We start from the raw sequence: 14,318 nt of genomic DNA on the forward strand, positions 1-14,318 counted from the left end.
TCCGTGAAGAACTCTTGTTACCTGATGATGAAAGAGGATGTGGTTTTGCCATCATGACGTCCTTCTACAGATCCTTCTCTCTTTCTAAATACTCCCACTCCTCCATGGAGAAATAGGCAGTGATGTCCGACACCTCGGGAACCTGAGACACACAATGATACAGTCATCATTAAGATGCATTATTCCTTGGCTTTTCATCCCATGTCCCGGTATTACCAGCAGTACTCACCTTTCTCGATAGCAGCTCAAAACCTTACTGGCACTCTCTAAGATCTATCCATGGAGATGGAGACGATTTGGATTTACATTACCGCAATTATGGGGTGGTTGATGGAAGTCAACTGGCATAAGACAAATAAATAAATAATAATATATTGTCATAATATACATAAAAAAGTTTATTATAATAATAACCACCATCTAAAATTCTAGAAATATTTTTAATTTCTAATCCTCCCTCAACTAATGTAAATTTTCATAAGTTGCATGCTCAGTGTAGGGGCAGGCTCGGGAGCTGAACCCGCTTCATTAATGGGCAGCACAGTGGCTCAGTAGTTAGCACTGTTGCTTTACAGCCCTGGCAACCTGTGATCAAATCCCACCAAGGACATCCTCTGCAGGGAGTTTGTATGTTCTCCCCGTGTTTGCGTGGGTTTCTTCCGGGTACCAGTGCTGTGGAGTCGGAATAAAATGGACCAACTCCTAAAACATATAATAAATTGGGTACAGTAGTTCAATGCAGTATGTACTGAATTTTTTTTTCATAAAAACCTGAGGAAGTTATGAAATTTCCTATAAATGTCTGTTCTATTTCTGATTGAATTATCTAAGCTTTTAGGTGAGATAAATATGTGCTGCACTTTATGTACGTGAGAAATAGTGAAGTTCCTCCTCTACAGATCAGAGGAGAAAGGCACCAAGAAAGAAATCAAAGGGTCTGCAAGAGGGACATGCTGGAACTCTGATTGGCAAAGTGAGGAAATTGGTTATTGCTGCCAGAACCCCTAAAATTGATTCCATTAATAGACGTGTAGACAATACGAGGAAGGAGAAACAACCAAGGAAGACAAAAACTCCAATTCTTTTCCAGAAGGGGAATCCACAGTATCCATTGAAAAGATCAAACCAGCTTTCTCCATACATTGCTCCTTCACAGGTCAGCATAGAATGAACTATACCCAGCATAGGAGAGAGTAAGGGGTAGATTTATATAGCAGAAGGAGTGGCTGCAGGCAAGATTAATAACTACATATCAGTCACAGCTGGATGGAAAGGAACTTTAACCTCTTCATCAGTGAATGGAATTAAATAAGCCTCTACTCGGGATAAAAGACGAGTACTAAAGAGGATCTGTAATCAACTAAACAGTGTGACCTTCTGATCCCAGATCCCCCCTAAGTCTAAGCAGGGCGCGACACACTCCTGATAGCAGTGACTAGGGAGAAGGGGGGAGGCAATGGAGGAAGGTGGGAAGAGGGGAGAAAGGGCTGGAGGAAGAGGGGTAGAGAGGAGGAAACGCTGGCGGAAAGGGGGAGGGAAGAGGGGCGTCCTGAAGAGGTGGCAGCCAAGTGATCTGATGTTGGAGAGGATCATAATGGGCCTGATAAAGGATAGGGTCACAGGCAGACTGACCGGACGGCGGTAACGGACTACAGCGCCAGAGCTGAGAACACGACCGGAGGGTGGCGAGGAGTAACATGGTTTGATGACAGGAAAGGAGCGGTGATTACTGGGGTCATATCCTGCAGATGGCACCATTAATCAGGGGAATGTGAGAGTATGTGGTGATGTGAGCAGGCATAGTACTAGGGAGTGTACAGACTATGGTGACAGGAGCAGGACATCTCTTCCCACAATCCTTAGTGTCCTAGCATTGCTTATGGACCAGTGTTCCTAATTAGGGGCATAGGTGTTCTCACCTCCACCACTTTCCCCTGTCATCACGCAACCGGAAGTCCCTGGTCCTTCACCTCCACTCCCGGAAACGGCTGGTACAGCTCAGCTTATTGCCGGTGGTGATTGGAACTTCGGGAAGGGACAGTGAGCAGACACTAGAGTGAAGAGGCACAGCGGCGGCCATGTTTGTGTAGTCCTGAGCGGAGAGGCGTCCTCCGGCCACCCAGCACTACAAGTTCCAGAATTCCCCGAGGCCTCTACATGACTACAAGTAGCAGCAGTCCGTGCTCCCTTCTCCTCAGTGGCTGCCTGTGTGTCAGTGGACCGGGATTCTTCTGACTAATGTAACAACTCTGAGTCATTAATGATGTGAATGATCTGTGTCTTGTGTCGCAGGGGCTTTGTTACGGGTTGGTGTTGGAGCACTGTGCAATAAAATGGACATGTTCCGCGCCATTCACTTATCTATACAACTTTAAGAACTGTCACTCCTTGAGACGTGCCATGTAGTAAGAGAAAGCCTGGCACTAAGGGGGCAGCACTGAAAGAGCAGGCCCTGCAGCAGTAAGCCAGCGGCTGTGGGCAAGCAGGGCATAGGCGTCCCAGGCAAGTGCCCAGCCTGTGCCACTGCGGCTCAGACACCGCGTGATGGGCCCATTGTAGTGCCACAGGAAAGCAACCAACGCAATCGCAACACCCTCAAAGTAGCCCTAGTGACTGCATGTTATACTGCCAGCCTTGCCCACACGGTAGCCCTAGTGACTGCATGTAATACTGCCAGCCTTGCCCACACGGTAGCCCTAGTGATTGCATGTAATACTGCCAGCCTTGCCCACACGGTAGCCCTAGTGACTGCATGTAATACTGCCAGCCTTGCCCACACGGTAGCCCTAGTGACTGCATGTAATACTGCCATCCTTGCCCACACGGTAGCCCTAGTGATTGCATGTAATACTGCCAGCCTTGCCCACACGGTAGCCCTAGTGATTGCATGTAATACTGCCAGCCTTGCCCACACGGTAGCCCTAGTGATTGCATGTAATACTGCCAGCCTTGCCCACACGGTAGCCCTAGTGACTGCATGTAATACTGCCAGCCTTGCCCACACGGTAGCCCTAGTGACTGCATGTAATACTGCCAGCCTTGCCCACACGGTAGCCCTAGTGACTGCATGTAATACTGCCAGCCTTGCCCACACGGTAGCCCTAGTGACTGCATGTAATACTGCCAGCCTTGCCTACACGGTAGCCCTAGTGATTGCATGTAATACTGCCAGCCTTGCCCACACGGTAGCCCTAGTGACTGCATGTTATACTGCCAGCCTTGCCCACACGGTAGCCCTAGTGACTGCATGTAATACTGCCAGCCTTGCCCACACGGTAGCCCTAGTGATTGCATGTAATACTGCCAGCCTTGCCCACACGGTAGCCCTAGTGACTGCATGTTATACTGCCAGCCTTGCCCACACGGTAGCCCTAGTGACTGCATGTAATACTGCCAGCCTTGCCCACACGGTAGCCCTAGTGATTGCATGTAATACTGCCAGCCTTGCCCACACGGTAGCCCTAGTGACTGCATGTAATACTGCCAGCCTTGCCCACACGGTAGCCCTAGTGACTGCATGTTATACTGCCATCCTTGCCCACACGGTAGCCCTAGTGATTGCATGTAATACTGCCAGCCTTGCCCACACGGTAGCCCTAGTGACTGCATGTTATACTGCCAGCCTTGCCCACACGGTAGCCCTAGTGACTGCATGTAATACTGCCAGCCTTGCCCACACGGTAGCCCTAGTGACTGCATGTTATACTGCCAGCCTTGCCCACACAGTAGCCCTAGTGACTGCATGTAATACTGCCAGCCTTGCCCACACGGTAGCCCTAGTGACTGCATGTTATACTGCCAGCCTTGCCCACACGGTAGCCCTAGTGACTGCATGTTATACTGCCAGCCTTGCCCACACGGTAGCCCTAGTGATTGCATGTAATACTGCCAGCCTTGCCCACACGGTAGCCCTAGTGACTGCATGTTATACTGCCAGCCTTGCCCACACGGTAGCCCTAGTGATTGCATGTAATACTGCCAGCCTTGCCCACACGGTAGCCCTAGTGACTGCATGTTATACTGCCAGCCTTGCCCACACGGTAGCCCTAGTGACTGCATGTAATACTGCCAGCCTTGCCCACACGGTAGCCCTAGTGACTGCATGTTATACTGCCAGCCTTGCCCACACAGTAGCCCTAGTGACTGCATGTAATACTGCCAGCCTTGCCCACACGGTAGCCCTAGTGACTGCATGTTATACTGCCAGCCTTGCCCACACGGTAGCCCTAGTGACTGCATGTAATACTGCCAGCCTTGCCCACACGGTAGCCCTAGTGATTGCATGTAATACTGCCAGCCTTGCCCACACGGTAGCCCTAGTGACTGCATGTAATACTGCCAGCCTTGCCCACACGGTAGCCCTAGTGACTGCATGTTATACTGCCATCCTTGCCCACACGGTAGCCCTAGTGATTGCATGTAATACTGCCAGCCTTGCCCACACGGTAGCCCTAGTGACTGCATGTAATACTGCCAGCCTTGCCCACACGGTAGCCCTAGTGATTGCATGTAATACTGCCAGTCTTGCCCACACGGTAGCCCTAGTGACTGCATGTAATACTGCCAGCCTTGCCCACACGGTAGCCCTAGTGACTGCATGTAATACTGCCAGCCTTGCCCACACGGTAGCCCTAGTGACTGCATGTAATACTGCCAGCCTTGCCCACACGGTAGCCCTAGTGATTGCATGTAATACTGCCAGCCTTGCCCACACGGTAGCCCTAGTGACTGCATGTTATACTGCCAGCCTTGCCCACACGGTAGCCCTAGTGACTGCATGTAATACTGCCAGCCTTGCCCACACGGTAGCCCTAGTGATTGCATGTAATACTGCCAGCCTTGCCCACACGGTAGCCCTAGTGACTGCATGTTATACTGCCAGCCTTGCCCACACGGTAGCCCTAGTGACTGCATGTAATACTGCCAGCCTTGCCCACACGGTAGCCCTAGTGATTGCATGTAATACTGCCAGCCTTGCCCACACGGTAGCCCTAGTGACTGCATGTAATACTGCCAGCCTTGCCCACACGGTAGCCCTAGTGACTGCATGTTATACTGCCATCCTTGCCCACACGGTAGCCCTAGTGATTGCATGTAATACTGCCAGCCTTGCCCACACGGTAGCCCTAGTGACTGCATGTTATACTGCCAGCCTTGCCCACACGGTAGCCCTAGTGACTGCATGTAATACTGCCAGCCTTGCCCACACGGTAGCCCTAGTGACTGCATGTTATACTGCCAGCCTTGCCCACACAGTAGCCCTAGTGACTGCATGTAATACTGCCAGCCTTGCCCACACGGTAGCCCTAGTGACTGCATGTTATACTGCCAGCCTTGCCCACACGGTAGCCCTAGTGACTGCATGTTATACTGCCAGCCTTGCCCACACGGTAGCCCTAGTGATTGCATGTAATACTGCCAGCCTTGCCCACACGGTAGCCCTAGTGACTGCATGTTATACTGCCAGCCTTGCCCACACGGTAGCCCTAGTGATTGCATGTAATACTGCCAGCCTTGCCCACACGGTAGCCCTAGTGACTGCATGTAATACTGCCAGCCTTGCCCACACGGTAGCCCTAGTGATTGCATGTAATACTGCCAGCCTTGCCCACACGGTAGCCCTAGTGACTGCATGTTATACTGCCAGCCTTGCCCACACGGTAGCCCTAGTGATTGCATGTAATACTGCCAGCCTTGCCCACACGGTAGCCCTAGTGACTGCATGTAATACTGCCAGCCTTGCCCACACGGTAGCCCTAGTGACTGCATGTTATACTGCCAGCCTTGCCCACACAGTAGCCCTAGTGACTGCATGTAATACTGCCAGCCTTGCCCACACGGTAGCCCTAGTGACTGCATGTTATACTGCCAGCCTTGCCCACACGGTAGCCCTAGTGATTGCATGTAATACTGCCAGCCTTGCCCACACGGTAGCCCTAGTGATTGCATGTAATACTGCCAGCCTTGCCCACACGGTAGCCCTAGTGACTGCATGTAATACTGCCAGCCTTGCCCACACGGTAGCCCTAGTGACTGCATGTAATACTGCCAGCCTTGCCCACATGGTAGCCCTAGTGACTGCATGTAATACTGCCAGCCTTGCCCACACGGTAGCCCTAGTGACTGCATGTAATACTGCCAGCCTTGCCCACACGGTAGCCCTAGTGACTGCATGTAATACTGCCAGCCTTGCCCACACGGTAGCCCTAGTGACTGCATGTAATACTGCCAGCCTTGCCCACACGGTAGCCCTAGTGACTGCATGTAATACTGCCAGCCTTGCCCACACGGTAGCCCTAGTGATTGCATGTAATACTGCCAGCCTTGCCCACACGGTAGCCCTAGTGATTGCATGTAATACTGCCAGCCTTGCCCACACGGTAGCCCTAGTGATTGCATGTAATACTGCCAGCCTTGCCCACACGGTAGCCCTAGTGACTGCATGTAATACTGCCAGCCTTGCCCACACGGTAGCCCTAGTGATTGCATGTAATACTGCCAGCCTTGCCCACATGGTAGCCCTAGTGACTGCATGTAATACTGCCAGCCTTGCCCACACGGTAGCCCTAGTGACTGCATGTAATACTGCCAGCCTTGCCCACACGGTAGCCCTAGTGACTGCATGTAATACTGCCAGCCTTGCCCACACGGTAGCCCTAGTGATTGCATGTAATACTGCCAGCCTTGCCCACACGGTAGCCCTAGTGACTGCATGTTATACTGCCAGCCTTGCCCACACGGTAGCCCTAGTGACTGCATGCTATACTGCCAGCCTTGCCCACACGGTAGCCCTAGTGATTGCATGTAATACTGCCAGCCTTGCCCACACGGTAGCCCTAGTGACTGCATGTAATACTGCCAGCCTTGCCCACACGGTAGCCCTAGTGACTGCATGTAATACTGCCAGCCTTGCCCACACGGTAGCCCTAGTGATTGCATGTAATACTGCCAGCCTTGCCCACACGGTAGCCCTAGTGACTGCATGTAATACTGCCAGCCTTGCCCACACGGTAGCCCTAGTGACTGCATGTAATACTGCCAGCCTTGCCCACACGGTAGCCCTAGTGATTGCATGTAATACTGCCAGCCTTGCCCACACGGTAGCCCTAGTGATTGCATGTAATACTGCCAGCCTTGCCCACACGGTAGCCCTAGTGATTGCATGTAATACTGCCAGCCTTGCCCACACGGTAGCCCTAGTGACTGCATGTAATACTGCCAGCCTTGCCCACACGGTAGCCCTAGTGATTGCATGTAATACTGCCAGTCTTGCCCACACGGTAGCCCTAGTGACTGCATGTAATACTGCCAGCCTTGCCCACACGGTAGCCCTAGTGACTGCATGTAATACTGCCAGCCTTGCCCACACGGTAGCCCTAGTGACTGCATGTAATACTGCCAGCCTTGCCCACACGGTAGCCCTAGTGATTGCATGTAATACTGCCAGCCTTGCCCACACGGTAGCCCTAGTGACTGCATGTTATACTGCCAGCCTTGCCCACACGGTAGCCCTAGTGACTGCATGTAATACTGCCAGCCTTGCCCACACGGTAGCCCTAGTGATTGCATGTAATACTGCCAGCCTTGCCCACACGGTAGCCCTAGTGACTGCATGTTATACTGCCAGCCTTGCCCACACGGTAGCCCTAGTGACTGCATGTACTACTGCCAGCCTTGCCCACACGGTAGCCCTAGTGATTGCATGTAATACTGTCAGCCTTGCCCACACGGTAGCCCTAGTGATTGCATGTTATACTGCCAGCCTTGCCCACACGGTAGCCCTAGTGACTGCATGTTATACTGCCAGCCTTGCCCACACGGTAGCCTTAGTGACTGCATGTAATACTGCCAGCCTTGCCCACACGGTAGCCCTAGTGACTGCATGTAATACTGCCAGCCTTGCCCACACGGTAGCCCTAGTGATTGCATGTAATACTGCCAGCCTTGCCCACACGGTAGCCCTAGTGACTGCATGTTATACTGCCAGCCTTGCCCACACGGTAGCCCTAGTGACTGCATGTAATACTGCCAGCCTTGCCCACACGGTAGCCCTAGTGATTGCATGTAATACTGCCAGCCTTGCCCACACGGTAGCCCTAGTGACTGCATGTTATACTGCCAGCCTTGCCCACACGGTAGCCCTAGTGACTGCATGTACTACTGCCAGCCTTGCCCACACGGTAGCCCTAGTGATTGCATGTAATACTGTCAGCCTTGCCCACACGGTAGCCCTAGTGATTGCATGTTATACTGCCAGCCTTGCCCACACGGTAGCCCTAGTGACTGCATGTTATACTGCCAGCCTTGCCCACACGGTAGCCTTAGTGACTGCATGTTATACTGCCAGCCTTGCCCACACGGTAGCCCTAGTGACTGCATGTAATACTGCCAGCCTTGCCCACATGGTAGCCCTAGTGACTGCATGTTATACTGCCAGCCTTGCCCACATGGTAGCCCTAGTGACTGCATGTAATACTGCCAGCCTTGCCCACATGGTAGCCCTAGTGACTGCATTGTAGTGCCCATGTAATACAACCGGCCTTGCCCACATGGTAACCCTAGTAATTGCATTGTAGTGCCCATGTAATACAGCCAGCCTTGCCCACATGGTAGCCCTAGTGATTGCATTGTAGTGTCCATGTAATACAGCCAGCCTTGCCCACATGGTAGCCCTAGTGACTGCATTGTAGTGCCCATGTAATACGGCCAGCCTTGCCCAGCAATTACAGCATGGGATTGCAAATTTTTCTTTATTTAAAAACAGGCACACAAAACCTCACAAAAAGAATCAGATTCGATCTCATGCTGTACTCTTTGAATACTTTCTTTTGTGTCCTCTCCTGCCCAGGAGATGTGGTGTGATCAGATCATGTCCCTGTAAGGTCAGACACAGCCATTACACAGCAGATGCACATTTATAAGATTATCTCAGCACAGAAACATTTTATATGACGTCCATTTGTGGATATTATTCCACGTTTTATTGATTAAAATAAACTTTTACATTTGTTTGTAAGAAAACCCCTTTAAAACTCTGTGTACCTGAAAGAGAATGTGACATGCAGCGGATTTGACACACGCCCCGCAGGTCCGCTTGTGCTGAATAAAAGAGAAGCACAGTGGGCAGGAGATTACTATAAGGGTCAGCACACACGGCGAGTAATACAGAGCAAGTGGAATGCGATAAAAAATCACATTCCACTCGCACCAATATTACTCTATGTGCCCGCTCCCATGAGCGATTATTTTCTCAGCCCTAATCAGAACAAGAAAATGCGGGTGCAATGCCATCCTGTTTCACTCATACCTATTCAAGTCTATGGGGGCGAGAGAAGCATTGCATTGCTCTCGCATCACAGCGGAGTGTAGTGCGATTCTCATATCTGCCGGCAACAGATGATATAGGGAGATAAATCCCTCCCTTCGCGGCGCTGGCCCTCCCCTCCGCAACGATGGCCCTCCCCTCATCCGCGCCAGCCCGCCCCTCCTCACCTGTGGTCTGATCACAGGATCAGACCATAGTCGCATAACACTCAGCTCCCGCTGTGCTGGAAGCCTGAGCCGAGTGTCATGCGAGCACTCGCACTAGTCTCCGTGTGGCCTCAGCCTAAATGCCATACACTTTTCTGAAATTGACGCTGTGATTTTTGCAGCGAAAATAGACAGTCCCATAAACTCGCCAAAAACTCATTGTGGAAATATAACCTTATTTGTTTTTTGTTTCTACTATTTCTACTGTGTTGTTGTAAGAAATCTTTATTTTTTTTTATCCCACAGTTTTGACACAGGTGTAACTTTTTTAGATTTTTTTCATCAAGACAGCTCTGTTTTACATTTAGAGATTTGAAACTTTATTTTTTATATACCGTATTTTTTGCTTTATAAGACGCACCGGATTATAAGACGCACCCCAAATTTAGAAATAAAAAAGGGTAAAAAAAAATAAAAATGGTATCAGTCTTATACTCCGTTGTTGTCTTACCAGAGGGGGGCAGCAGTGGTGGGGAAGCGGGGTCACAGAAGGCATAGGTTGTGCTGGCAGCCGCGGCGGTCCGTGGCGGCAGCAGCGGTCCGTGGCGGCAGCAGCAAGGTGGGTGAGTGGTGCAGCAGGCCAGTGCAGTGAGTGTCCCAATCTGTCCTTGGTCCCAGTTCAAATGATGGCTCCTGGAGTGGCGCATGCGCAGCTGGAGCTCTCATCCAAGGACTCCATCTGCGCCTACGCTGACTCCCGGAGCAGCACGTGCGCAGATGGAGCTCCTGTCCAAGAGCTGCATCTGCGCATGCGCTGACTCCTGGCGCCATCATTTGAAACTGGGACCGCGGACACACTGGGAAACCTGCTGCACAGCCGCCCACACACAGAGTGGCAGCCGGCACCGACATGCTGCCGCCCGCACACAGGCACAGGCACCTGGCTGCCACCTGCACACAGGCACCTGGCTGCCGCACACAGGCACTTGGCTGCCGCCCACACACAGGCACTTGGCTGCCGCACAGAGGCACAGGCACCTGGCTGCTGCACGCAGGCACAGGCACCTGGCTGCCGCCCGAACACAGGCACCTGGCTGTCGCCCGCACGCAGCCACAGGCACCCAACCGCCTGAACGCACCCGGTCGCCGCAAAGACTGGTTCCCCCGGTAAAGCTATATTTGGATTTTAAGACTCACCCCTCATTTTCCTCCCAATTTTTTTAGAGGAAAAGTGCGTCTTATAATCCGAAAAATACGGTACTTCCGATTATATAAGACTTATATTTGTTTTTGCTAATTTTGCACAATAACAATTATACATACATATATATATATATATACCGTATACATGTGCATCTCAATAAATTAAAATATCAAAAATGTAATTTATTTATAGTAATTCAGTACAAAAAGGAAACATATTATATAGAGTCATTACACACAGAGGGATCTATTTCTAGTGTTTATTTCTGTTAATGTTGATGATTATGGCTTACAACCAATGAAAACCCAAAAGTCATTATCTCAGAAAATTAGAAAAATGACCACAAAACACCTTTAGAGGCTTCCTAAGCATTTAACATGATCCCATAGTCTGTGTCACGTTCGTCTCCCTGTTTTTAGAGACCAGTGACAGTCTTTGGACTGGAGCCTCTCATCTGGATCTCTACATTTAAATTGGTTTTGTTTCTTTTGATTCTAAAATGGTTAAATGTCAGTTTTTCTCTTGCAGCTTTTCCAAGCAGTTCCTAGCTGAGCGATCAGCTACGTTTACCCAGCAGATTTAAATGGTAGGGTTTCCCAGCAATCCCTGTTGAATATACAAAGTCATTTGGTCTCTGGCCGTCTTGGACGAAGGTTTGGCTGAGGAAGATTCCTGCTCTTAGGCGTTATCTTTTTGTTACTTTTTCCCCCCTGTTTGTCTTACCATACCCTGTGTCTTGTTAGTGCAGCGGTGAGGTCTAGTCTACCTCACCTGCCCTCCACTAGTCATGGTACCTTTAGGGTCTTCTCAGGGTCTCAGGTTTCTGTTCGGTAGCAGTTGCGGAGACTGTATAGGGACTGGCTAGGAGAGTAGGGTCAGCTCTGTTCCCTCTCACTAGTTCCAGGGCCTCACGCTCTTTTTGTGTTCACTGTTGTCCCCTTTTTTAGTTACCGTATATGCGTGTCATACTCACGTAGGTCTGAATGCCCCCACCACGCTTGTCTTACCCGGCAAGCGTGACAGTTTGGGTTACTAGGCTACACAATCATGGGGAAGACTGCTGACTTGACAGATGTCCAGAAGGCAGTCATTGATACAGTCCACAAGGAGGGTAAGCTACAAAAGGTCATTGCTAAAGAAGCTGTCTGTTCACAGAGCGCTGTATCCAAGCATATTAATGGAAAGTTGAGTGGAAGAAAAAGTGTGGTCAAAAAAGGTGTAAGGTAAAGGTAAATTTTTGAATGGCCTTTTCTTAACAATCCTTTCAAGACTGCGGTTATCCCGGTTGCTTGTGCACCTTTTTCTACCAGACTTTTTCCTTCCACTCAACTTTCCATTAATATGCTTGGATACAGCACTCTGTGAACAGCCAGCTTCTTTAGCAATGATCTTTTGTGGCTTACCCTCCTTGTGGAGTGTGTCAATAACTGCCTTCTGGGCATCTGTCAAGTTAGCAGTTTTTCCCCATGATTGTGTAGCCTACTGAACCAGACTAAGGTACCATTTTAAATGCTTAGGAAGCCTTTGCAGGTGTTTTGTGGTAATTGTTCTAATTTTCTGAGATAATGAATTCTGGGTTTTCATTGGCAGTAAGCCATAATCATCAACATTAACAGAAATAAACACTTGAAATAGAACACTCTGTAATGACTCTATATAATATATGAGCCTTTTTGTATTAAATTACTGAAATAAATTTGCTTTTTGAGGATATTTTATTTTTTTGAGATGCATATATATATATATATATATATATATATATATATATATATATATATATATATATATATATATATATATATACATTTTTTTATATCTTTTTTGTGGGAAAAGCAAATATAGCAATTCTGGTAATGTTTATTTTACTTCTATCACAGTCTTTACTTCTGGCACCATTTTGTAGCAGTACTTCATGGTGCAGGGGTGGATGTATGGAGTCACTTAAAGCATAACCGTTGTTTTAATTGTTATTTCATAAATCAATACTACACATGAAATAAGCAACTCTGTAATACAACTTATCAGACACATTTGCATTTCTCTCTGCCGGAAATAATTCAGTCATCAAAATTTTCAATTGTCAGATAAAATCTGTATTCAGTGCAGACTTTCCCATTGCTAAGATAGATGCTATGGATATAATTCCATGTAGACGGGAGTGGGAGGAGCTAGTTACAGGGGGAGCAGTTAGAGACAGCTCCGCCCCCTCTTCTATCTCCATAGAATCTCAGCAGTAACAGCTGCCATCTCCTATCTCAGTAATGGGAAAGTCTTCACTGAATACAGACTTCACCTCAGAATCTGCACAAAAATGGTATCTTTAAAAATGTTATCTCAAGTTGCAAAAAATAAGCCATCACTCAGCGGCAGATCCTGATTAATGAGAATGCTAAGAGTCTTAGAAAATAGCGCAATTCTTTTCTTGAATAAACTTCTGAATTTTTTTAACCTCTTAAATAAAAGTGAAAGTATACATGTTTGGTATCTATGATCTCCTACCGACCTGAGGCATCACACTGACATATTAATTTTACAATATATTGAACAAGGTGAATAAATGACGCCCAAAACAATCGTGCAATTGCGTTTTCTTCCAATTTCACCGCACTTTGATTTTTTTTCTCCTTTTCCAGTACACTAAATGTTAAAACTAATGGTTTTATTCAAAAGTACAACTCATCCCGCAAAAAAACAAGCCATCATATGGCAACATTGACAGAAAAATAAAAAAGTTATGTTTCTTGGAAGAATGGGAGGAAAAAAGCAGAAACTCACCGGGGGGGTAATGGGGTTAAGTGTGGGATCCTGTCCTTTGCTCTCCACCTTCGATGTGATCACATGGTGCAGATGATCATTATTTTCACTTTATACTGTAATTCTCAGGAATGCACTATATTGAACATGCAGTATATGGAATAATCAATCAAACAATTTCAGGTTCAAGTCCTACAAAAGGACTAAATAATATAGAAAAAAAAGGGTGAAAGTTACATCACATAAAAACTCAAATTCCCTCCTATTTACAAATTAAAAGTGAAATATTGAGTATCATTGTGATTGTAAAAATCTGATCTATTAAACTTTAAAATGTTTTAAGTCTATGGTAAAGAAAGAAAAATAAACTGTCAAAACTACATGCAATATATGGTATATACAGCTGAAACCAGAGGTTTACATACACTATCTAAATTGACACATCTGCATGTTTTTCTCACTATCTGACATGAAATCAGAATAAATCTTTCCCGTTAGGTCAATTAGGAACCAAAATTATTTATATTTGCCAAATGCCAGAATAATGAGAGAGAGAATGTTTTAAGGCATTTTTATTGCTTTCTACAAAGTTAAAAATTTAAATACACTAAGAGTGCCATGCTTTTCTACAGTATGGGACAGCCCATATGATTATGTCATGTCTTTGGAAGCTTCTGATAGGTTTATTGACAACATATGACTACTTAGAGACACACCTGTGGATGTATTTTAATGCACACCTGAAACACACTGCTTCTTTGTGTAGCATCATAGGAAAGTCAAAAGAAATCAGCCAAGATCTCAGGAAGAGAATTGTGGACTTCCACAAGTCTGGTTCATCCTTGGGTACAATTTCCAGATACTTAAATGTGCCTTGTTCATCAGTATA

At 47.8% G+C, this 14,318-nt stretch overlaps 2 protein-coding genes across 3 annotated transcripts in view; one reads left to right on the forward strand and one right to left on the reverse strand.

Moving 5' to 3' along the window:
* The window catches only part of LOC142311085 (uncharacterized), a 39,659-nt gene extending 37,678 nt beyond the window's left edge, over nucleotides 1-1,981 (reverse strand). For both annotated transcript variants that reach the window (XM_075349161.1, XM_075349160.1), the window contains exons 1-3: nucleotides 1,920-1,981; nucleotides 230-341; nucleotides 22-142 (exon numbers count right to left, since the gene is read on the reverse strand). In XM_075349161.1, the coding sequence (XP_075205276.1) occupies nucleotides 22-55 (34 nt within the window). In that variant the 5' untranslated portion in view covers nucleotides 56-142; nucleotides 230-341; nucleotides 1,920-1,981. The remainder of the gene's footprint in view (nucleotides 1-21; nucleotides 143-229; nucleotides 342-1,919) is intronic.
* Nucleotides 1,982-2,056: 75 nt separating this feature from the next.
* Nucleotides 2,057-14,318, forward strand: part of LOC142311084 (uncharacterized) — a 46,554-nt gene continuing 34,292 nt past the window's right edge. Inside the window, exon 1 of the mRNA XM_075349159.1 lies at nucleotides 2,057-2,240. The gene's annotated coding sequence lies outside the window, so the exon portion shown is untranslated. The remainder of the gene's footprint in view (nucleotides 2,241-14,318) is intronic.

Source organism: Anomaloglossus baeobatrachus, chromosome 5 (genome assembly GCF_048569485.1).
Source record: "Anomaloglossus baeobatrachus isolate aAnoBae1 chromosome 5, aAnoBae1.hap1, whole genome shotgun sequence".
NCBI classification, from domain to species: Eukaryota; Metazoa; Chordata; class Amphibia; order Anura; family Aromobatidae; genus Anomaloglossus; species Anomaloglossus baeobatrachus.